Here is a 24,790-nt window from a genome sequence, read left to right as displayed (position 1 = left end):
AGCTTTTAAACAAGGTACTCCTCCACCTAGGGTCCCCATTGATACTCTCCTCTTCCAGGAAGCCTTCTTTAAATGAACCAAGCCACTGGATGCCATTATAAGCCCCATTCCTGCAGTACCTAGGGGTTTAGCTGGCCTTTTTTTCATCTTTATTTCTCTGTCTTTGGAGGTCTGGGGCAGGAGAGGGAAGGGAGTACCAGGGGCTCCTTGTTAGGATGGGAGTTCTCCAGGTCAGAAGCAGTACCTCCAGAACCCACAACCGAGGTGGTTAGGGAGGGAAAAGAAGACGGACGGACTCCCCAGAATCTCGCGACTCCCTTAGATGGCCCAGGCTGGCGCGGGCTCACACACACCCCAGGAGGGACGGGAAGTGCGGTCATGGCGCCCCACGCCCATCCCTGGCGGCCACCTGACTCTCTTTCCCTAACCTCAGTGCTGTGCGTTGCTCACCAGACAGGAAGAGCGAGCCCCCCGCCAGGCTAGAGTCCTAGCCCTGCGGGGCCTTGACACCCTGACACCTCAGTGCCCAAGCTCTCGCGGTTCACAGCTCCCTGGGCAGGAGCAGCAAAGCAGCTGAGAAAAGGGTGGTACCACCTTATTGATGAGCAAGCTGATACCCAGGGGTCATGACCTCTTCAGGGTCACAGCACCAAAATGGCCCTGGGCTCCTGACTCCCAGCTCCCAGTCCAGCCCTTCCCTGACACAAGGATGACTTCCTGTCACCTTCTCACTCCCACCCTCCCCCCAGGTAAAACCTTCCTGTGTCCAAGCTCACGGTCTCTGCTCCTCTTCCCCCATCCCTTCCAGGGGCATTCCCAGGTCACAGATTTCAGGCAAAGGGATGGAAAAGAGGGAGCAGGACAGATCAAATGAAGGCAGGAGAAAGGAACGGGACAGCATGGAGGACAAAAGGAAGAGGGAGGGTCACGGCAGAAGGAAGCAGAGCAGAGGCCGAGGCCAGGGAGGGCACCAGGCTGGAGGGAGCTCCTGCAGGGTCCAGTCCCCTCATTCTGCAAATGGCCCCGGTGTTCTCACAGAGGGACATCTGCTTGGCGCCAGCAGGACCCAGCCCACCACCCCAGTTCTCAGCCCTCGGGTCTTGTTCCTTCCGGTCTTGCTCCTTGGCTCCCAGAAGGGCCTCCAGGGCAACCTCAGTGCCCAGGGAGGGAAGGAGTGGTGAAGGGCAGTAGGGGTTGAGTGAGGAGGAAAAGGAGCCCCCGGGGCAGCTGCTGGGGCTGGGGCAGCAGAGGGGGAGGACGGGAGAAGTTCCCTCACTGACAAGCCTGGGCCAGGAGTGGATGCGTCTCCAGCACCCCAACTGCTCTGCCCTGGGGGAGCCTCGTGTCCCGCAGGCAGAGCCCAATCCAGCTGGGCACAGAGGATGCCAGGCCTTGTGCACCCGTGGTCCCGCCAGGGGGGCCCACGTGCCCGCTTCACCCTCTTCTATTGGACTTGGCTTTGGAAGAAGTTTAGAGAAGGATCTGGGGGGCAGCGGGGACAGGCCTGAGGCCAGGAAGGAGTGAGGAGTCAAGGGGACAGGAGGGAAAGAGCGAGAGGAGGGGCTGGGGCATTACTGAGCACGGTGAGCTTGGCCCGCCGTGAGCGCAGGGCGGCCTCCGTGGCCTGGCACTCGTAGGAGGCGTCGTCAGACAGCTCGGCGTCCGTGATCTCCAGGTTGTACTGCCCAGCATCCGCAGAGCCCACGACCCGGTACCGCGGCCAGGCTGCAGGGACACAAAGGGCGAGCGAGATGAGCCCCGCCCCAGCCTGGGAACCGGCCTGGGACCCAGCCCAGACCGCCCTGCCCGCCAGGCTTCTCTCTGTCCCCAGGTCTCATCCCCTCACCCCACGGCGGGGGCTGCGTCCCACCCAGGCCACCTCTCCTCTCTCCTCCCTCCTCCCTGGCCTGGGACCCCGTCCGCAGTCCCAGGTGTGACACCCCGATGTCACAACGTCCTACAGTGAGTCTGGGGGCCCTGCAGCAGGAGCAACAGGGAGACAGAAGGGGGAGAGGAGCAGAAACCTCTGGAGCTGTTTGCAGACAAACGTCTCTCATAATAACAGGAAAGGAAGAGGAAAAAAGCCAAGAGAAAAGAGAGGGGGAGGGCATGTGGGCGCTGGAAATATAGGGCATCGCAGCACAGATGGGGTTCCCTGGGGCCGGGGGGAGCCAAGGCAGGCCAAGGCCTCGCCGTACCCGCGACGCGGGGGACGAATGAGGCAGGTCCTGCCCCTGAAGGAGCCCCTGACCCACGCGGTCCCTGGAGAAGCCACGGCTGTGGCAGGTGGGCCTCTGAGCCTCTGGCCCCCTCTGGCTCAGCCTCCCCTGCCCTCCCCTGTCCCCCTCTCCCGGGCTCCCCACCGGCTCCCTCCCATTATCTCCCTCTGCCCAGGGGTTATCGATCCTTCTCACTCCATATCTATTGATCTCTCTCTCCCAGTTTCTCTTTCTTTCTATCATCAGTAGATCCACTAGCCTATCTCTTTCTCTACATGGACAAATTTCCCCTACCTGTGCTAATATGCAGAACCCACAGCAAATAATTTTAAGCCCCAGACAACAGAAAGAATAAAAATATACAGCCCCTCCTGGGCTTTCGGCATTACACTGCTTTCAGGCCTGCCGTGGCTTTTCACAAAACACCATCTCTCATTTGGTTCAACACTCACAAACGCCGTGCACAGGCCCGTGACGACTACAGCTCTCTTACACAGTGGTGAACTAAGACCAGAGAGGTGCAGCGGCTTTCCTAAGTAGCCCCGCTCACAGGTGGCAGAGGCAGCTCCAGAACCCGGGGGCTTCCCCCTCAGCACGGCCAGGAGGCCTTCCCACAAGTCCCTTTACTTGTTCTGGAATACAGGCGGTCGTTCGTCCGTCCTGTTTGACTGAATCGCTAGGTAGCTTCAGCGCGGGCTGCACAGCGCCTGATACAGGCTTCTTGGATGAACACGTGCGTAAGCGCCCAGGCTGAGGTTACCAGGGGTTTCTGGCCTCGGAGCAGACGTGGCCTGGGCTGGGGCAGGAGGGAGTCTGGAGCTCAGGAGGAGAGGGCGAGGCTGCCCGCACTCAAATGGGACAGGGGAGGCTGGAGCACGGAGAGGGAGCGCAGTGAGGAGCGCGGTGAGGAGCTAGGTGAGCAGGGCAGTCTGGGTGCCAGCCCGGTGGGCAGCCCACTCACCTTTGAGGCCCTGGCCCATGCCCAGCGCCAGGCCATCCTTGGTCCATTGCACGATGCCCGAGTAGTTGAGCAGCACGCAGGGGAGCACGGCCCGCTGTCCCGCCACCACGGTCTGGTCGGCCGGCTCCTGGCTGAAGCGGGTCTGGGTCCCTGCAAAGCCAAGCCGGCACTGGGTAAGGACGTGCAGGAGGGAAGGGGCTCCACCAAGGGGCCACCCTCCCAGGCCCCCACCCTGCCCTCCTGTCCCTGCCCCACTTCAGCCCAGCCCCTTCCCGCCAAGAAGCCACGTGCCCGCCCTGGATTCCTTCCTCCCCCCGGCCCAGGGGAACGGATTTCAGGAGTGGAGGCGCTCAGCAATCAGAGAGAGCGGCGCAGTGTTATATAAAGGCTTGAGATGGGGCTCCTGCCACCCCCTCGTGCCACAGACAGGACACCGAGGCCCGGGGGGTGAGCGTGAGTGAGGGGCAGAGTGCGGACTCAGAGCCTGAGCCTCGGCCCTCCAGGCCCCGGTCCTGTGCCGCCACCCGCCGCCTCACCCCCACCCCTGTTCCCAGGCGCTGCATCCGTGACCAAAGCTGCTGGTCGTGCGCCACCCCTGCAATCCCAGGGCAGGAATACGCACCGCACCCCTGCCTGCACGTGTCACGCGAGCCGCCACGAGGTAGCACAGATGGGCCGCCACGCAGGGACAGCCCCCCACGCCGTGCCCAGTGGGCACACAGGGCAGATTCCCCGGGCAGGCACCTCACATGGCTGAACACCGGCTTCCCGGGGCTCCGAGTGCCACCAGCAAACCTCGGAGCCCGCTTCTTGGCACACCCGCTGCGTCCCGCACGTCCGCCCCTTGCCCCCGAGCTCCGGGGCACGCGTGGGCACACACGGACACACTGGCCCGCGCCCCGCCGCCCACGCGGTGGGAGCCAGGCGTGCGTGTGACTTTGCTCGTCCCTCCCTCCGGCTGCTGAGCCACACATGGCAGCCCGGCTGGCAGCCCGGCCGGGAGCGTTTGATTAGAGAGCTGCAGAGTAATTGCCTTTAATTGTGGAGCCTAAATGGAGCAGGGAATTGGACTGTGGCTGCCCCAACCCCCGGCCCCCACCCCCAGCGAGCCAGCCCTGGTCCCGCGGGTGGGGCAGGCTGTGGGAGGGGGGGAGGTGGCAGAGGGAGAGGTCTGGGGCTTCCTAGCTTCATCCCCAATCTGTCACACCACTGTGACCGAAATCGCTTTGCCCACAGCTCAGGGGACTCCTCCCTCTTCTTTCCCTCTCCAGCTCCCACGTCTCTGCAGAGACCACAATCCCCAAATCCAACCCTTTCCACAATGTCTCTGATCACTCCAGTGTGTAAGCAGAGGGAACTTGTCCCCCCCTTCTGAGACCTCCCTCTAAGCCACCAGAGATAGGCCCCAGGTCTTGTCCCCTCCCTTCTGTCTCCTCCTCCCGCTCCATGTCTCCCCTTTCCAAACTGGCCCCACATTCCCTTCTTCCAGGAAGCCCTCCTGGATTGATCCCTTAGCTCCTCGGACAGACACAGCTTGTCCCATCTCCCAGTCCTGCCATCACAGCTCTATCCATGCATTTCCTGTCCCAGACTCTAAGAGTTTATGCCCGTGTTTTTATCATGGGGTAGAATGCAGCCGGTGAAGGGAGGTGTTTGCCTTGTCCGTTCTAACAGAAGAGGAGCTTCTCCCCTACAGCCAAGGGCCATGCGATCTCCTCCCTCTGAGTCTCCCTGGACATCTGACGTCCACGTTGTCTGCTGCACACAAAGGGGACCAAGAGAGAGGGGGCAGGGCTGGGAATGACGGCCAGCGTATGATTTGATACACGAGGCAGCCTCTTCCCTCTCGGTTAACTGTGCAAATCCAGGAAGTTAGCGACCCCCAACTCTGCTGACCTGGCCGCCGTCTGTGGCTCCCAGAGAAGCCAAGGGTGAGGTTCACCCACATTTCCCAGGACTCCAGCGGCAGGTGCCCGGATCCTGGGGGAGGGGTGGGTCAGGTGAGCAGCCAGCATTGTTAATTCAGGCATTGCCCTCATTATTATTCAAATGTATTCATATCCTTGCGCCTTCTCCAGGGCTGCTCCACACTGCAAGCCCCCCACATGCACGTTTGTCCTTCCCATGGCCCCGGAGCCCAAGTCAAGGGCTTGGGGGTGGGGTGGCCCGTTACCCCGGCCCAGAGATGGGACTCGTATTCACGGCTTTCCTGAGCGTGGAAATGGGACCCGGACACCCTGTTCTCCCGGCGAAGTCTCCAGCAAACACTGAGAAGCTGCTCTTTGTCCACGGGGAGCGAGCGGGCAGGATGGGGGGAGCCCTTGTGGTCAGAGTCAGAGATGGGGAGCGGGCAGGACGGAGGCGCACTGCAGCTTCCCCAGCCCGCTCGCCTGTACGGGACGGGTCTGCACAAGGACCGCGGGGCCCTTTCAGGGGCACAGGTGTAGGAGCAGACAGGCTTGCATAATGCCTCTGCCGCTTCCTAACCGTGACCTTGGCCAAGTCCCTCTCAGAGCCTCACTTCCTCACTGGTACTGCGGGGTGTGATAATGCCCTCCTCCCGGGTTCCCTGGAGGCTAACGGGATGAGGGGTATGACCGGCCTGGTACAAACCCTTGCCTGTGCCCACTAACTGGCAACTATGGCCCTTATCTGTCCCGGGCAGCTAGATGGTTAGCGGTGCCCCTGGAAACCCGAGCAAGGACATGACAGAGAAGGCAGTAGCCATCGAGACGACGTGAAAGCAATGACTGAAGAGTCCAGAGAGCAGGGAAAATGAAGAGGTCTCGGGAATCGTACTCGATGGGAAGGCCCCTAGATCCTGACCCTGCAAAAATCACAAGCGAGTCTTCCCGCCCCCCCCGCCCCCTGCCACAACCCCTGCAGTCAAGACCAGGCCTGAGACAGGCTTCTGCCCCCCTTCCAGGGCCTTGCACAGCCCATTCTGGGGGTTGGGAGGCGGTGAGGAGACACTGTTACCCCCACTCCCTCGGGATTCGAAGAGTTACTTCCTCTGGGAAGTCTTCCTGGACTTCCCATGAGCCCTGAGAGCCCCTTTTACTCACTTCTCACCTCTGCGATCCTATGGCCCCTGCGGCACTGCCCGTCCCTGCCCCGAGCCCAGGAGACTCGAGTCCAGGCTGTGTGCCTCAGAGCTCTGGCCCCTCACCCAGCGTGGGGCCCGGCTGCCAGGCCCACGGCAGGTGTTCTGAAGCAGTGAGAGATCCTGCCGTGTGACCCCACCCCCACCGTCCCCCAGTCAAGGAAAGGAGGCAGAGGGCAGAGCTCGCCTGCCCTGGTCAGGCTCCCAGGTTCCAGCGGATGCACAGACAGGGCAGGGTCGTGGAGGGACAGGCTAGGTTCTCCCTGCAGAGGCACAGGAACAGCGCTGGGCAGGGCGCGGTCAGTCCTGAGAGGCTCCCTGGAGGAGGGAGTGTGGACTAGAGCTGGGAGGGGTAAGGAGGCAGGACCCAAGGTTCTGATGCAATGATGGGATCGCTGAGGGGAAGCCTAGAAAGTGAGCAGTGAGGGACTGACACTGGACAGGGCACCACAGCAAAAGGGCAGATGCGTCCTGGTGGCATTGCGACAAAGAAGGAGGTACTGGGGATGCCCCCGCATGTCACAAAGGCACCCAGAGCCAGTCCCGGTGGCCTATCAAGGACACACACACATAGGCCTCCACCAGCTGTGGCCGAGCAGAGCCCAGCCCGCGCTGCAGCCTGGGGGCGGGGGGCATGGGGGGCAGACTGCAGTCCCGCCTGGGCCCGCGCCCCGCTCGCAGGAAATAAAGCCAGCGCGGAACAGAAATGCAGGGGCATGGCCCACGGCGGTGGGAGGGGACTCGGGTGAGCCTGACCGCAGACAGACCCCGACCATTGTCCAGCCTCGCCCGCCCTGCCCGGCAGCTCCAGCCTGGGGCCAGTGCGAATCTGCGGGTGGGCTCCCAAGTGAATTCCCACAGGCTTTGATCTGTGGCCTCCCTGTCCTCCGACGCAGTTACAGGTGCGGGGGAAGCCTTAGCAACCATCACGAAGACAGGCGGGGAAGGACACGCGGCCGCAGGCACAGGGCCACACAGCCTGAGGGGAGGCTGTCGGGGCAGGGCACAGAGCCAGACACCCACGCGGAGGCCGGGGAGAGCCAGGGACACGGAGGAGACTGGAGGACAAGCACCAGGCAAGGCGGATCTTGGTGAGGAGGAGGCCAGGAGAGGAAGAGGCAGGCCCGAGACAGGCATCCAGAGGGAAAGACAGCAGGCAGGACCCGCTGACACAAAGACCCTGAGTGCCACAGGCCAAGGCAGAGGAGAAGGAAGGCCGAGGTCCTGAAGATGGAGGGGGAGAGGCGGAGGGCGGGGGCGGGGACCCAGCGTGGCCATGGGGCCAGGACCCCCATGTCTGGTGCACGTCTCCCCTTTAGACTCAGCAGTGAGGCTGGGGTCCCAGACTCCTGGTGCCCCCCACTTCCAGGGCGCCACGGGACAGGAGACTCCCGGGACGCTCAGCCAGGGTTTGGGGGCAGGTGAACAGCAGAACAGGGTCGGGAGGGCAAGGGGAACACGGAGGGACCCTGGGGAGAAATGAGGCGGGTCCTGGGGGGGCGCTCTGCGCTTCTCGCACAATTTGAGGAGGGGTCAGAGCTGCAGAAACCCCCATTCCCAGCCTCTTCCCCGCGCCTCTCCTTCCCTGCCCCCCCCCACCCGAACTCAAAGCTCCTGGGCTAGACTTGTCAGAGCTCCCTCCCCCATTCTTCCCACATTGTTTGGGCTTCTGGTTAGAGCACTTCTCCCAGCCTGCTTTGGATTAAAAGTTACTCATGTGTGCGTTTCTGTCTCTCCCACTCTCCTGGGAGCCCCTGGAGAACAGAGACACTTTGATTTACCTTTCTTGTCCCCTCAATCCGAGCAGCGGCCCTTAATAATGATAACTCCCAATTATAAGATGCCAGCTACTTGCCAGGCACCAGGCAGATGCGTTACAGACATCACTCCCAGCATCATAATCCACTGCACAGGGCGGTTATTATGTCCATTTTATACAAAGGGGAAATGAGGCTCCAGGTGCTTAAGATACAGACATTATTTAGTGGCAGAGATGGGGACGGACTCGGGGCGTCTCGGCAGCAGGGCTCCTGCTCTTGGCACCGTGCTACGCCCCAGGAGCATCTAAGAAGCATTCCCTGGAGGCACCGGACTCACGGCTCCCGCCCCCTACTTCTGGTCCCCACTGGACACCTCCGACTTCCAACTTAATCCTGTTGGCCTCTGGGGAGGGCAGTCTCCTCGATCTGGGGCTGGCCAGCACCCCGAGGCCATTCGCCTTCTCCTGCCACCAGCCGCAGGAGAAGCTCGACCGGAATATCCTTACATGGAGGGAGAGTGGTTCCCAAGGCAGGAACGACGTCAGTGGCACCCAGAGAGGTTTCAGTGACTCGCAAGACCCCAAGCGTTACAGCCACTAACGTCCACCATCAGGAGCTGTAACAAACAGCCCCTGCCTATGAAGTGCCAGTCGCTGGGCCAAGCACCTCCCGGAGGCTAGCTCCCTTCCTGCACACGACAGCCCATGAGGCAGGGCCATTGTTCTCCCCAGTAAGGATCTGAGGCTCGGAGAAGAGCCACCTCCCTCCAGCCACACAACTGGTGAGTACTGGGGCCAGTAAGCAAAGCCAGGGGCCAGGACACCTGGCTCCCAGAATGCCACGGCACCGGCCGGGCTACTGCTGTCTTCCCCCCTCTCACCACCACCGGGACCTCCCGGCCCAGACCAGCCATTGCGCAAACTGGTCCCCTGGTACCTTGGCACCTCCCCTCGATGCTGCCCCCTCCCCTCGGAGACCCTCTCCTCCTCCCCGCCTCAGCCCACATCTCCCAGGGGACACTGTCTTCCAGCTCTGCTCCCCAGAGTTAGGCCAGGAGAGGCCTACTGCCCCAGGGTCATCCCCCATTCCCGCTGGGCCTGGTGAGGACAGAGGGCGAGTCCCATTTCTGATTCAGAGCTAGAAGTGACCTCCAGCTCTATCCTAGAGGCCGGAGATGCTCACAGATTCTCAGACACGCCCTACGCACGTCTTGTGGGCACGCACACGCCGTGACACGGAAGCACACACATCCCCTGGTGCACACACGTGTGCACACCTGCTCTCACACAACCGCATTCTGCACCTGTGTCCTGGCACTCGTGCCCTGACGGTCATGTTCCCAGAGCCCTGCCCGCCAGGCCAGCCAGGAACCAGAGAGGGACGGGGGCCAAGCCCACGAGGAAGCCGAGGAAGCCAGGCTGCAGGAGAGGGGTTGGTGGACGCCAGGCCCTGTCTCCCCGGATTTATCAAACACGCAGTAATGAGCCCCCTGGGCGGAGCAGTCCCCACGCTCTGCACTCCAGATTGCTGCTGGTTCAAAGGAAAGCCTTTGATTTGCACCGACAGCTTTCAGATGGAACTAAATCTCTCCACACTCCACCCCTCCTCCTACCATGCTGCCCCCCTCCCTGCTCTCACATCTTCGCCACCCCCCCCCCCCGTCCCCCCAGACTTTCTCCCCCAGCCCAGCCATTCCCTTCCTGCTCTATGAAAAATACAACAGCCAGGGAGGGCCCCTCCCGTTGACTTCTCTCATCTCACCGAGAAAAGAGGATTGCGATTCTCCAGGCTGGCCCAGCAGAGGGGAAAGGAGAGGAGAAAGGGAGATTTGCACTTTTGATAGAAGAGGAGAGAAGGCAGAAGGGAGGGAGGGCAGGAGGGGTGCTGGCTGGGGCGGGCCGCGCAAGGGCACGGAGGAGAAAGACAGAAGGTGGGGCAGTGTGCAGGGACACACAGAGGCAGACAGACGAGGGCTCGGGACCCTGGGACCAGACCACTGGGGCTGACAGGCATGGGGGCTGGGGCTCTGCTGACCTGGTGCATACAGAGTCCAGCCCAGAATCAGACAATGTCGAAATGTGGTGTGGCTTTCGAGAAGCTCTGACAGGTGAAGAACCAGGGGTCAGGAAGCTCCCAGCAGGTAACCTCAGGTGTGAGTAGACACCAGGTGATACGGAGATCAGCTGAAGCCCCAGACAAGTTTGCAAACATTCGTCTATCACCACCCAACCCTGCTGCCGGCCAGGATCCATTTCACGGCCGGAAGTGAAAAAGTCACCCTGGGCAGCAGGGGCCTCAGTGTCCTGACTCAACCTACCCACCAAGCTTCCCCACCTTCCCACCTGGACGCCAAGCCACAGGCAATAGAACTGGTCTCTCCTCCCTCCCCCCGACCTGCCTGGCCAAGCCAGCCTGATGCCCATCTCCAAGGCTAGGGTATGGTAGGGACGGCCAAAGGGGAATCTTTCCAGGGACCAGATGGGATTTTACAAGTGGCCACAATCTGGCCTGGTTTCCTTGCATTTGAGCAGACCACAAAGGCTGGCTGTGGAGGCTGGCCCCGGGGCCCGGCTGGTACTCACAGGGACAGGGAACATGAGTTTATTGGTCTGGGCCACTGGATTGGTCACAGAAAAGCAGGGACAGAAATCTGAAAGAGGCAGGGGAACGGGCCCAGCACCACCTGCCAGGGAGGGACAGCTGCGCTCTGGGCCAGAAGTCACGAGATGGGGGCTTATGTGGTCCTGCCTCTGCCCCCATCTGGCTGTGTGACTTTGGGGAGGTCACTTCACTTCTCTGGGTCTCAGCTTCCTTAAACTATAAAGCGAGGGAGCCGAATACTTGGCCCCTAAGGGCCTTTGGCTCTGATGTTCTAAGATTCTACGGCCTTGCCGGCTCTCCTTGGCCTCAGCCAGACCTCAAAGACCCTCCAAGGACTCAGCCCTGTGCCCGTCCCTCGTGGACTGTGGGGGGTGGGGTGCATCTGCGCCACCCTGGCACTTGCTCCCAGCAGGTGCCGAGGGAGGTCGTGGGTTTGTAACACGAGGACAGTGGCTCAGAAGACCCAGATGGTGACCCAGCAGAGGGGAGGAAGGACATTCTTTGCTTCCCCTGCACGGCATTCCCCATCGGTGTTCCTTACCTCCCCTCCCCTAGGTTCACGGTGGGAAAAGGGAGGGCGGAGGGCAGGCAGGCAGTCCTGGTCTCTGAAGCGACCTGCCTGCCCAGACCCACTCACAAGGACTTTGAGCTCCTGAACTAACAAAGACTGGCAGGTGCAGCTGGAAACACGCCCCCTCCCCCGCTCCCATTTGGACCTCCAGCCCCTCTGTCCTGCCAGCCCGGTGACACCTGGGCCAGACCTGATCTGACAACTCTATGCAAATGTGCCCTGGCAGGGCCCCTGAGAATGTTTTATGGGAAGGACAAGGGCACGGAGAGCCCAAGTGGGGTTGGCTGGAGCAGGTATGACAGCGGGAGTGGGAAGGGGGACGGCAGGGAGGGTGGACGTTCTGCTGAAAAACCGAATTTCAATCTGGCTTCAGTGGGCAAGGGAAGGGCAGTGCGGGAGAGGAGGCAGGTGGCTGGCAAGGACTTAGCTCTGATAGGAGACAGAGGATAAGAGGACGCGCACAGACAGAGAGGGGAGGAGAAGGACATCAGAGGCTGGGACGGCCACAGAGCCAGAGGCCGAAGAGATGCGGCCAGGCACCAGGAACTGAGGGGAAGGCAGCGAAGGAAGCGGACCCTCTGCCCCTGCCCCCCAGCCCCCGGTCCTGCACCTGCTGCCCTCCAGCAGCCCCCAAGCCCCAGAGTGGGAGGAAAAGGAGCGGAGACATGGACAGTGACAGAGGTCAGGACAGAAAGCAGAGACCAAGGCAGATGAAGAGGAAGTCGGAGGCAGGAAGGGGGGGGGGGGGGGAAGGGATGTTTCAAGGTGCGGGAAGGAAGGAGCTGAGGTGTCACTGTGGCATGAGTGAAGGGAACAAGACATGAAAGGGAAACAAGAAAATTACACCAGAAAGAGAATCCAAAGGTCAGAGCGGGACAGGGCCGTGATCACCATCCAACACCTTTATTTGAAGAAACCGAGGGTCAGAAAAGGAGACAGGTATTCAGGGTGGACCTGTGTCCAAGTCCCCGGTGGCTTCTGAGCCAGCCTCCCAGCTACCGAGGCCCCGTCTGCAGGCCGCCCGGACCCTGCTTGTCCTGCACGATGGCCGAGCAAAGGAGGGGCGACCAGTCCTTCCCTGGAAACCCTCCTTCACTAAACGAAGGGAGGGAAAGGGGCAGCAAGAGGCCAGTTACAGAAAAGAGGCTGGGAAGATGGATAAAGCCAGGGAGTGAGAGGGTGGGAGAAAGTCATGAGACAGCTGGGAGAGGACACAGGCCTGGGGCCAGCGGCGAGGGGCGGGATCTGAGGCCACCCTCCGGCCTCATCTGAAGGCCTTGAGCATTTAGGTCAACTGAAAGGAGTAAAATCCTTGAGAAAGGGAAGGGATTTCTGAAAGGATTAGCCAAGGAGGGGGAGGAGGAGAGAATGAGGTGACTCCAGGGGCAGCTGAGGGCCAGGCCTGGTCTCTCCCCACAGAGAGGATGGCCCGAGTGACTGAAGCACCCAGCTCCCTCCACAGGCGTCCTCGGGGTGCCTGCCAGAGGGGGTCGGTGCGCCAGCCCTCACCTCCCACCACCCTGCCGGTCCTGGGGTCCAACCCCATTCCCTGCCCCGGGGCCCTCCGGCACGCGGGCACAGGGCCTCCCCACGGACAAGCAGAAGCTCTACTCCTCTGCTGGCTGAAACATTCTCTTACCCTCTCATGAACGTGGCTCCTTCCGAGTACCATCTGAGAGCAGCCAGAATGGGACCCCCGAGACCCCCCAGCAGGCTCAAAGCCCAGTAAGAAATGCAGGCTGCTCCCCAGACCCTCTCCGGAGAGGCTCCTGGCACTTTCAGGAATGGTGTCCAGAATAAATAGCATCAACTCAGAACTCCAGAAGACTGGGGAGGGGGACAGGCAGGAGTAAGGGGGACATTCCCTCCCTTACCCTGACACTGAGAGCCAGAAGAACACTCGCTCTTCTCTCGCCAGGGAGGGGCTCCTCAAGACACCTGTCCATGTCTAAGTTGAACGAGCTTTATCGTATCCCTGCACCCCTCATGCCCCCCTCCCCTCAAAATTAAAAAGAAAGAAAGAGCCCAGCAGATTCAGGAGTTAGACTTTATCTCCTTTCACAGCCGGGAACTCTTCATCACAGATGACCTCAGATTTCTCTAGCACCTCCAGATGGACTGTCTGACTCAAGGAGCCAGGCGGAAGACACAGGGCGCGGACAGATGCCTCCACCCTGGCCCCCGCTCCCCACCAGTGTCTCTGAGAAAGGCTGACTAGGCAGACACAGGTGTCTCCCCGGGAGCCCTCCTGGGCCTTCATTACGAGCTCCCACGCCCGACATTAGTGACCATAGAAGAACTTTCCGCTAGCACATGGCCGTGTGCTCCCCATCTCGAGGTGTTCAGATAAGGGTGGATGATTGCCTGTCAGCAGTATTCCAGAGGACTCTGGGTAGTATTTAAGGTCTCTTTCAGTTCTGGTGCTTTAGGATTCCATTCACACACCTCATACATTCTCCTCTCACTTAGACGCACACCTATCAAATAATCAATTCGTAACAGTTCGGTCAAGGTGGACTGAAATGGTTTGCAGTACCAAAGTTTAAAGGAAGAAATTCTGCACAAAGTACAGGGACAGAGAAAGAACAGGTCAAAAAAATGGTCTAGGATGGAAGTCAAAGATAATAAGGAAAACTTCTGTCCCAGGGCAATTAATCATGAAACTCAACAAGTCAGCAATGGGGGCTGAACATATAATCGTGTTGATTTAGACCCGTAGCTTAGTCTATAGCAATACTGTATTTTATTCTGGCTCCTTTTCCACAAGACTAGGTTGTAAACTCCCTGAGACAACAGATATAATCTTACATGCACATCCCTTCCAAAGCGACTAGTACAAAAGTGCTTTGCACACAGTAGGTGCTCAATAAATGCCTGTTGTTTGAGTATCTGAATCAACGATTAACGGATAAAGCAACTAAGCCCAAAGTCAATGCAATTCAATTCAATATTTACCCATTCATTCCGTAAACGTGTCGTTAGCGTCTACCGCGTAGCAAGCCCCGTCCTGGGCTCTGGGCTGGTCCTGCCACCCAGCTTACAGTCTAGGAGACGTATCCGACCATGTGGGCAGCACAGCATGACGATGGAGGAGAGACAGGCAGGGAAGTACCTTAGAGCACTGAAAACACTGCATTTTTCACACATCTGACTTGCACACCGGTCTTCCTGTGGGACGAGACCCACACCGCGTCGGCCTTCGTGAGCTCTGGCCTCCTCCACTCATACAGGTTGGACGTTGGAGGCCTTGCCTGGCACACAGCGGATATTCAATAAATATACACTTACTGAGAAGTGCATTGAGCCCTGACGACAAGAGGGTTTCAATAGCCAGGGAACTGGGGGAGGGCATCCAGACAAAGGGAACAGCCTGAGCCAAGACGGGGAAACATAAAAGACCAGTGAGCAGTTGGAAGTGGCTGGAATTCAGGCACAGAAAGAAATCAGAACTAAGGTTCTATCTCTTTAAAAATTAAACACTGGGCATTCCTCTCCCCTCCCTCCAGAAACTTCTACACTGTTGAGAGAGACTGGACAGAGACAAAAGAGAGGTCTAGATTCAGAAAGACCTAAGTGGACCCGGTGGCGGATCCGAGATGCCGCTCTGCAGAGCGTCAGCCCCGCCGGGTGTCGGGAAGTGCAAGGCAGCTACTCGGTGTGCGTGTGCGCGCGTGCTGGGGGTTACGTGTGTCCTGGTCTGCGTTCACGTGTCTTGTGCACTTGCTTCTGTTACTGTACATCTCTACACGAGTGTTGATATGTAGCCACAACTAGGACATTCCAGGCTTTTCCAATTAATCTCCATTAAAAAGATTTCCCGCAAAGGCGCTTCTGGAGGCCCCAAGTCGGGGTCGTCTGGATCAATCCTGTGTAAAGTAAAGCAGCTCCAACCGGCTGCTGAATCGATCCATCTAACTTGGTTCATCCTCCGCGTGCGAGGGGCACGGAATGTTAATTTGCTGCGGGAGCCAAGGGAGCCCAGAGGCGCAGGCTCTGTAATTAACGGCCGTGGGAGCGGGGTCCCAATAGGGTCCCAATGTGGTGGCCTTCAGTGGAGACGGGCCTCCGGGGCTGCAAACTCTGGGCTCTGTCTGCTCCTGATCTCTCCTGTCCTGCCTGCTTCAGTTCGCTTGTCACCTGGGACACACATGCCCAAGAACAGGGGAAGGGGAGACCCAAGCCACTCATCCCGGAAGTTTACAGGACACTGGCGGGGAACGCAGGAGTGACGGCCAACTGGAGTCCACGGCAAGGGTCCGTGGAGAGACCTTCTCTTCGAGGCTGTGCATACTGACAACTCTTCCTGGGACCCTGAAGCATGTGGAAGCCAGAGCAGCTCTGAAGGAGGTGGGTATTTAACAGAAAGCAGGGAGCAACCTGTGTACATGCCAGTCACCCCGCCATCTCCTAGCATCCTTCACATCCTCCTCCTCCAGGCAGTCCTCCCAGAGGGATTGTAAAGGAAGTGTTGCCTTCCCCATCCCATCCCACCCAAACCAGCCTGGTCTGTGCCCTCCTCAGCTTCCCACACGAGCCCTTCTCAACTCCTTGCTCACTTGTCTCTTCGATCTGTGTTCTGTGTCCGCCTCAGGACCGGCCAGACGCAGAGGAGAAGCCAAGAGCGTGTCCCCGATGGGGGGACATAAAGCTCCACAGAAGGCTGCATGAAGAGGAGCTTGATGGCTTCCGGGGCAAAGAGGGTAAGACACGCAGGTGTAGGGACTGTTGGAGAAAGCAGCCTGCCTCTTCCTTCCCACCCTCCCTGCATCTGATTCTCTCCTTCCCTCTTTGATCTCCCTGTGCTGCCCCCCGCCCGGGGAATGGGAAGGGGAGGGGTCTTTCCTTCCTCCACCTCCGCTGTCCCTGGTCTCTGCAATAACCTAATGATTCCTCATTTCGCTGCCCAGCCCTCAATGGGGAGAAGTTCCCTTTGATTGCTTGTGACACCAATCTCACAACAAATTTAGCACCTCGTTTCCTGGATGAGCCAATATTCCCCCTCGATTATCTCCCTGTGAGGGGGACGGGGCGCCGTGCATTCCAACAAGCATCTTATGCCTCCCCTGGATATCAGAGCCAATCAAGCTCACCGTCCTCCCAAGGATGGATGGGGTGGGTGGGAGGAGGTTCTCATGGGAGCACAGGAGGCCTCCAAGAGCGAGGGAAAGACAGAGGAGGGGGCGGAGGGCAGGGAGGACAGTGGGGCACAGAGAGGCCCCTGGAAACCCAGCCCTCAGCCGGTCTGTGTGCAGATTCTCCGAAATGGAAGGTGGCAGTGGGAGCAGTCCGGCTTTTGCTCAGGTAATTCTAGACCTTCCTTCCCAAGCCTCTCCTGGAATCCTGGCACTTCATGGGGCCACCGCCTGACATCTCGGCTAACGGAGGGAGGGGAAGGATGACCTGGGGGGGCTCACTGCTTCCCTCAGGAATGAATCAAGGGAGGGAGAGACACGTCCCTACTCTGTGCTCCCCCTCCGGCAGTCCCTGACACCTCGTATCCCATGGAAATGACTTCTCCTAACAAAACCACCGGCTCCTAGCAGGGCTGCTGGAAGGGGCAGGTGTCCTATGAGCATCTGACCCATGGGACTGATGACGGGCGGTGAGAAGAGATTTCTCCAGGGAAAGGGAGGGATGTGGCAGAAGGTTCTCCGAATGCAGTGAGCAGGAGGAAGGGCAGACTGGAGGACCCTGGAAAATGGACCAAAGGAGGCAGGGAGGGAGTGATGTTGCTCAGAACCCTGACAACTGCATGGAAGACAGAAAGGTGCCAAGCACAGAAGACAGGACAGAGCCCAGGGCAGGTGGGCAGTGGTGCAGGGAGGGGGTGGCTCACCTGTAGTGACCGGGACAGGGAGACGGAGAAGGAGGAGCAAGGGTCGGAGGCTCCAGAACTGAGCTGGGGGACAGCAGGGAGTGGGAGTCGGCCCACCGCGGCAGGAATGCAGGGAAGGCAGAAGGAGGGGCTGGAGGCGAGGAGCCAGGGCTGATACTGGGAGGGCTAGCAGATGTTTGCTGTCATTAAACAGATTCCAGTCCATCCAGGGGGGCCTCGGGCAGCAGAGACGAGCCTGGGTGACCACGGGAGGGAGGGTCCAGGAGCAGAGCCTGGGAGGAAGGAGAAGCCTCACACCAGGCTGTGTTCGTTTCCACACATGACCCCCAACCCAACTCAACACCAACACTAGTCCCAACCAGAACCTAATCCCAGCAGCCATTCAACCCCGAACCCCAACTAGAACCCAGCTTCTAGAAGGCCAGCATCTCAAATTCCCTCAGTGCCTGCTCAGCAGAAGTAAAGTCATCAACAGAGGTTTATTGAATCAATGAGCACATAAACCAAACGTGAACCCCTACCCTTAACGGTAACCCTCTCAGGCCTGACCCCCCTGCTGACCCCAGTGCCCGCACTGAGCCCGGGTCAGCCCCAAGCCCCGGCTCTGGTGGCACTCACCCCAGTCCTGAGGGCCACTGTCCCTGATGCAGCTTCACTTACTGCTTGTGACCCCGCACATCTCCTAGCATCCTTCACATCCTCCTCCTCCAGGCAGTCCTCCCAGAGGGATTGTAACGGAAGTGTTGCCTTCCCCATCCCATCCCACCCAAACCAGCCTGGTCTGTGCCCTCCTCAGCTTCCCACACGAGCCCTTCTCAACTCCTTGCTCACTTGTCTCTTCGATCTATGTTCTGTGTCCACCTCAGGACCAGCCAGATGCAGAGGAGAAGCCAAGAGCATGTCCCCGATGGAGGTGCTCATAAAGCTCCACAGAAGGCTGCATGAAGAGGAGCTTGATGGCTTCGGTTTGTTTCTGCCACATACCTCTAGTGAGGTGGTGACAATGCTTCGGGCAAAAGAAGGCGTCAGCTCAACCTGGGACCAAGTCATGGTGGGAATGTAGGCACCCAAATTCTCGGGCTACTTATGGATGCTTACTCTTGTCTGGAAGTCCGCTGCCCAGAGCTTTCTGCCCTCGGAAGAGGGGCTGAACAAGGCTGAGGCTCAGGACGAGAGGACCCTGATGCCGAGCCCCCAGGAAGAGTGAGTTCGATCTCGAGAGGGAACTTGAGCAGACAGAAATCCACGGACAACGTGAATGGAGTCTGAACATCTTCCCATGCACGGCTGACCCTGGATGTCTGGCCCAGACACAGGGCCTAGGGCCCTTCGTGGGGTGCCCAGGGGCGGCCCTGCAGTGGGGAGGGTGCCGTGGAGGTGCTGAGATGCCTGGAGGCCCTGCCTGTCTGCCTGACTCAGGAGCAGGGCCTCTGCCGTGGGGCCCTGCTCCCCCCTCCTCCTCCCAGGACCCCGGGGATGAGGCTGGGACAGGAGCGGAGTATCCTGTTCTGTTCTTACTGCAGCCAAACCTGATTACTGGCACATGTGATGGATGAGCCAGGTTTGGACCCCCAGCTCAGACAGTGGGATGATGGAGTTGCCCTGTCCCTCTTCCTCCACGGGAGGAAGCATCGGGTCCCAGATGTCATCTGGAACATGCACACCTCGGAAGTGTCTCCAAGATTCTGCTCTAACCATGTCTTGATAGAGAGAACCCTGAGCATCCACATGCCCACAGCAGCTCCCCGAGTTCTGCCAAAGCAGGATGGGGAACCCAGGTGCGAGAGTCCCTGGGCCTGGTCGGGAACCGTTGCCTCCGGCCTACTGCTGCTTCCGGGGGGGCGCACTTTGGGGGGGTGGAAAAGGCTGCCTCTGCCTGGCTGGGGGCCTCCAGGCATTTCTCAGTGACAGCCATGGGCCTCGCAAGCCTGGGGCAGGGCAGGGAGGGAGGAGGGAGAGAGACAGCACAGAATAATAATGAAGGGTTTTTAATAACTCGTCAGCTCAGTGTCAGCTGAACAGGAGCGGCAGGGCAACCCGTCGGGAAAACTTCGGGAGGAACTGTCTTCCCAGGAAGTGAGAAGTGAGAGGAGTCAGGAGGGCGGGGGGCAGGCAAGCGTCCCTGCTCCCCAGCCCCCCGCCTCAGGGTGCTTCCAGTCGGGGGCCAGACCCACCGGCCAAGGAGCTGCGGAGGAAGACATCACAGAGCACAGGCAAGCCTCCTGCCCCCGAAAACACAGCGCCCCGCTTGCCCGAAGGCATCAATCAGCTGGAAGGCAATTACGTGCTTATCAAAGGGTTTCTTCTCTTTGCCTAACAATTCACCAGGGAATTGTTGGAAGTAGGAGTGTCATCAAAGAGTAAAGCCCTGGTGACCACCTTTCCGATGGCCTCGTTTGCAGATGAGGACACTGAGGTCCAGAGCTGTTGCGAAGACGGTGGTAGGGCAGGGCCTCCGGAAACCAGAAATCCAGATCTAAAAATGAATACAATTGTACGGAGACAGAATTCCCACATACTTTTCAGGGGCCGATGCGGCAGAGAGGGCAGTACCTGGTTCTCCAGCAGGTCAGGGGTGGGAGTAGCGGCGGAACATGGGGCAACCCGTCCTAACACTACACGTCTTCTCTTTCCCTCTGATTACTCTTGGCGGGCTTCCTGGAAGTGGTGACTGTGGATGTGGGCTGGGAGATGGAGAGATTTCCCAAGCCTTTGGAGCGATAGGTGGAAAAGGGCTCGGTGACAGGGACAGGGGAGTATTCTAGGTCTGTGGGAAGCCCCGGGAAGCAATGAAGACATGGGGGTCCTTTCATACGCACGTGTGAAAGGCACAGAGGCTGGAGTGGGCAGGCTGAAAGTTCCGGTTCTTGGGAGGTCCAGGACCTGGAAGGCCTACTGGCTCCGAGCAGACCACCAAAGACAGCTCCCCTCCAGGTCCACAGAAGTGAGCTAGCTGGGATCCCCGGAAGCCCTGGCAGCCCGCCCACACCCCGCCCCCAGGAGCGGAGGGGAGGGTGGGGTTGGGACACACGCCCCTACCAAGCCGCAGAGCCCCCAAGGCGGTGTCACCTCTGCCGACACCAGGCACATGACGAGGGTCTGATGAGTGACAGCGGGAGTGCTGGGGGCTTCCCGGGAGAAGGACGATGCAGGAGAGGTGCAGGTGGGGACGAGGGAGGGGTGGGGCTGGAAGGGGAGGCACCTCCAGGCCCTGGCAGGAGGCCAAGTCTGAAGCTCTCCTTCGCTGCTTCAGAAAGAGAAACTGAGGCACCAGGGAGCAGCCCCGTGGTCCTGAGGAGCCCTGCAGCGAAGCCGGTAGCCAGCCCCCCAGCCCAGCCAGCCGCTCAGCAAGATGTAAAGTGCTATCCAAACGTGATGCATTATTAACACTTCAGGAATCATATTTCACAGCCGCCCGCTGGAGCTGGGAAGTGAATCTCTCGCCTGCTCTCGGGCGGGGAGTTATTGTTAGATCTACATGTGACAGCAGGACATGTGACCGGGGCTGAGAGGGTGGCTGAGGGCGGAGGCCGGGGGCAGCCCCCACCCCCGCCCCAGGCCTGCCTGGCCGGGCAGCCAGGCTGACCCCTGCCTCTCCCACCGTCCAGGAGGCCCTGGAGAGGGCAGGCTGAGCCCAGGACCCAGCCCCTTGCCTCCAGGCCACGGGTCCTGCCCCCACTGCAGGACGCCACCGGGTCGGGAGGAAGGAGGGAGGGAAGGGACAGCCCTGCCTACCAGGGACAGCGCCGACTCTTGGGTAAGAAACAAGAAGGCCCGGAGGTGCATGTGGGAGAGGGAGGCGGCCAGAGTCGCTGGCAGCCCCTCGCGGGACCCACCCCGCTCTCGCCTGCAGGCGCTGGCCTCTGGTCCGGGTGCCACAGGGCCAATGTGGGCAGTTTCTCATTAGGCAGAGGGAACAGACGAACCAATTTTCAATTAAACCTTATCTACAGGGTGCATAGATATAAAGGCGGGTAGGTTTGATTCTTTTCTAAGCCAGCCTTCAGTATTTGCAGTGCCTGGAAGGAGACGCGGGGAGGGCACCCCGGCAGCCCTGGCAACATATAAATTCTGCTCATAATTACGTGACTTTCAACACCACGAGATGCCAATGAAGTATTTGCAAGGCCCACAAATGAACAGCGCGCTGGCACTCCAGAGATGGTGCTTGGGCAGCCAGCGCAGAGGGAGGGGCGGCCGCTCCTGCCGAGGGGCTGGGGGAGCCCAGGCTGCTGACAGACGGACGGGGCTCCTCCTCGGCTTCTCAACAGACACCACCTTCAGGGCCCCGGTCTCCCAACCTCTGTCTCTTGAAACCCCAGCTCTGTTAGAGCCGCAAAAGCACAGGACGTGAGTTGTGTTCTTCCAGAAGGAAGGGGAAGAGGCTCCCTCCCCTCCCCAAGCCTGGGTCCTCTCCTGCTCCCACCTTCTGGACGTGGGCCGACCAACCGGACTGGGCGTCCCCTTCCCACTGGTTCAGAGGGAGGGCAGGCGGCCCGGCGGCAAGTACCAGCCCCATCTTCCAGAGCCCGTCTTACCAGGGGGATCCTGGGGTGGTGGGCGGCTGGAGCAGGCGGCCGCATGAGAGCCCACTGGTGTGGGGACACGCTCTGCTCGAGGGAGGCCCCCCGTGCACCCCTTCACACCCACCTCCACCCACAGTGCAGGCAGCAGACTGTCAGGAACCTCGTCCTCCCGTCTGTCTAGGCCCAGCCGCCCCGCATGGGCCTCTCTGCAGGAGATACTCGATACAATAAACATTTGTTGAATTGAACAGAACGGAGGAAGAGGGACGACCAGGAACGCTCACGGCAATTTGGTGTGGGGCAGACTTTAGTAGAGATGGTAGCAGAAAACACATCGGCTGGAAACCAGAACCGGGTCCGACTCCAGCTCTGCCGTTTCCTCCCTCCCTGGGCCCCCGATGCCTCATCCGTGAAGTGCACGGGCCAGACCGGATGCCTGTTTGGCGCCTTCCACCTCTCGAGATGGTGTGGGTTCTCCGAGGACCCACGGGGCTCTAAGAGCCATTCGTAGGAAACGTCATGGGGAGCTCCTGGCACCACTCAGCACTCAGCACGCTGTTCGGGATACTCAGAAATTCATTAATAGTAACTAGGGTGCCTCCACCAACATCCACGTAAGACATCTCGTGACTTGGGCGGAAGGGTTCCTGTCGCACTGAGGTCCCCAGGCTCCAACCCATTCCTGCACGGACTGCTTTCTGCCTCTGGTTCCCTCCAAACCTGGAAGAACTTTGAAGGCTAAACAGTTCAGTTCAATTCTATTCCACACTACTCAGCAACAAGTCTTGGGGACCTACTGTGCGCCAGAATTTCTACCAAGCACCGCAGAGATAAGGGGATTAATAAGGCATAGCCTTGCTCTTGGGGCATTTATAATAAATAGCTTTAGTTAGAGATAAGGCTCAGGCCAGTCATCGGCTTTGCGGTTTAGGAGAGAAATGATTAATTCTGATGGTGGGAAGAGGAGAGAGGGACTCTGGGCAGAGACTGTGTAAGGGGCAAGATGAAGCCTCGCACCAGCAGATATGGAGGGGAAGCGATTCTGGGCACAAAGAACGTCGGGGACAAAGGCAGGGAAGTGTGTGGTGTGTGTGGGGAATAGTCTGGCGTGACTGGAGCTCTGGGTATTTGCGGAAGGGCAGGATGGTCAGGATTAAAAGTGATAATCCCCTTCAGTGTACTCGCTAAGGACATGTGCTTGGCAATTATAAGGTGCTGCATTTTTATGGCTTATGGGACATGACAGGACAGGTGGACTGGGTCAGGCTGTGGCAGGTCGTTCACTCACCCCCTCTACATGTCACACACCTTTACCCTACCAGCGTCAGCCACCATGCTGGGGGCTGGAGGCCCGCAGTGGGACCCCACCGGCCTCCTGCTCCCCAGGGAACTTACCCGGGAGAACAGACTGTCACGTGTGAATGCCGCAGGGGGTTTTAGGCACAATGGTAAAATACGGACGGGACCTCACGGGTGCACAGAGAGTGAGAAAGAGTCCATTTGGCCTGGTGGGGGGTGGGGGTGGGCTGGCGACCAGGGAGGCCTCACAGAGAGGCCAGCACTGAGGCTAAGATCTGCAAAGTGGCAGGCGGTCCCCAAGCAGAAGACGGGAGCCTCGCCGTGGGGGTGGAGGACTTCCCACAGGAAGAGCACAAACGTAGCAAGGGCTCAGAGGCAGGGTGTTTGGTGGACGGGGCATCTGCACGTGGTTCTGATGAGAGAGAACACAGCAGGTTGGTCCTGCTTGTGGGTCATGGGACGGGCTGGGACTGTCACAGTTGGAGAGGAGTAATGAAGCATGAGGTAGACCGCCCCTCCATCAGCTGGGGGCCGGCACCGCGGGGCGCTGTGCCTCGGCTCCTCAAGAGAAATTATGAGGATGTAGGACGGAGACGGTGGATAAAGGGAAACGGAGCAGGTATGAACTGCATGGAGGACGCAGGATCAGCGGGCCTGGCGGCCGGGAGAGTGTGGGAGCCGGGGGGATGGTCTTCGGCCGCGTCACCAGACGGCGGGAAAAGTCAGAATCCTGGAGGGGTCGCGGTGGGGGCGGCCACCCAAGGTCATTCTGAGGAGTCTGGAGCTCATCCTCTGGACCATGGGGGCCACTGACGGGTGGACGTTAGGAAGACTGCTCTTGCACCCATCGTGGGGGAAGAGTAAGCAAGACGGGAGCCTGATTAGGGCGTGGGCCCCAAAGCGGAGGGCCTTGCTCCAGCACGGGTTCCCTTGTGGCCCGGGGTGGCTGTTGGCAGCGTTCAGTTGTGAGCAAGAAATGAGATGCACGCACGGTCAGTACTTTAAAATACGAGCCGCGGCCATTACTTCGCGGATGACAACTCTGCCCCTGCAGGTTATTTGTTGTGTGACCCTTCATATGACGGCTTATCGTCGGACTGCGGGTGACGGGAGCTGGGGACAGGAGCCAGAGCTGGGGCTGTGGTGTCTCCCCTGCTTCAAGAAGGCCTCCCTTCCAGGCAGAGGGAACAGCATGAGCACAGGCTCAGAGGCGGGAAGACCGAAGGGGCACGGAGTGTGAGTGTGAGCAGACCTGACAGCCGCACCGGGCTGCCTGTGGGCCCCTTGCCCCACCCGGCCAGGCCCCCCACGCCCACCATCGAAGAGCCACGGGCACCAAAGGCAGAGGAGGGGCCTCCGCTCCCAGCAATGCGGAGCAGATGTCTGTCCCCCGCCATCAGGTTGACGCTGAAGCAGGGGGAAGGGAAGGCAGACACGAAGGAGACTTTCCTGCTCTCACGTTCTCGGGAATCAAGAGAAGGTAAAATTTTGGACGAGGGAAGATAGCGAGAGCAGGGATGGACCAACTGGACAGCCGCTGTCCTACTGCATTCCCACGTCCTGCAGTGTTATGGCCGGAGGAGGCCACTAGATGATGTCACCCGACAATCTCGTTTCACAGATGGGGAACCTGAGGCCCAGAGAGGCGATGTGGATCCTCCAAAGTCACAGAGCCGGTCGACAGCAACGCCAGGAGCACAGCTCAGGGCTCTCTGGGTTCCGCGGGTGCTGTCTCTACCCCACCTGCCACCATGATGGTCCCTCGAACCCTGGACGCTCTGCACTGAGTGCTGAGTGGTCTCTCACAGTTAAGTGACTACTGCTGTAATCAGTAATACTGTCCTGTTGTCTGGTGGCCTCCGAGCCTTTCTCTGCAGAAGGGCAGGGTGGTCAGGACAGAGGGCGCTGGGATTC

At 59.7% G+C, this 24,790-nt stretch overlaps 1 protein-coding gene across 3 annotated transcripts in view; it reads right to left on the bottom strand.

Annotated features, from left to right (window-relative positions):
- The window catches only part of KIRREL1 (kirre like nephrin family adhesion molecule 1), an 89,902-nt gene that overhangs the window by 16,220 nt on the left and 48,892 nt on the right, over positions 1–24,790 (bottom strand). For 2 of the 3 annotated variants that reach the window (XM_064593758.1, XM_064593759.1), the window contains exons 2-3: positions 3,181–3,330; positions 1,576–1,725 (exon numbers count right to left, since the gene is read on the bottom strand). In XM_064593758.1, the coding sequence (XP_064449828.1) occupies positions 1,576–1,725; positions 3,181–3,330 (300 nt within the window). Of the gene's footprint in view, positions 1–1,575; positions 1,726–3,180; positions 3,331–14,170; positions 14,276–24,790 lie in introns of those variants that run through there. The other variant, XM_064593760.1, reaches the window with a different exon arrangement.

Source organism: Mirounga angustirostris, unplaced genomic scaffold (assembly GCF_029215605.1).
Source record: "Mirounga angustirostris isolate CCGP_5_RB_7025 unplaced genomic scaffold, mMirAng1.0.hap1 SCAF_6, whole genome shotgun sequence".
NCBI lineage: Eukaryota > Metazoa > Chordata > Mammalia > Carnivora > Phocidae > Mirounga > Mirounga angustirostris.
This window is presented reverse-complemented; position numbering and strand designations above follow the sequence as displayed.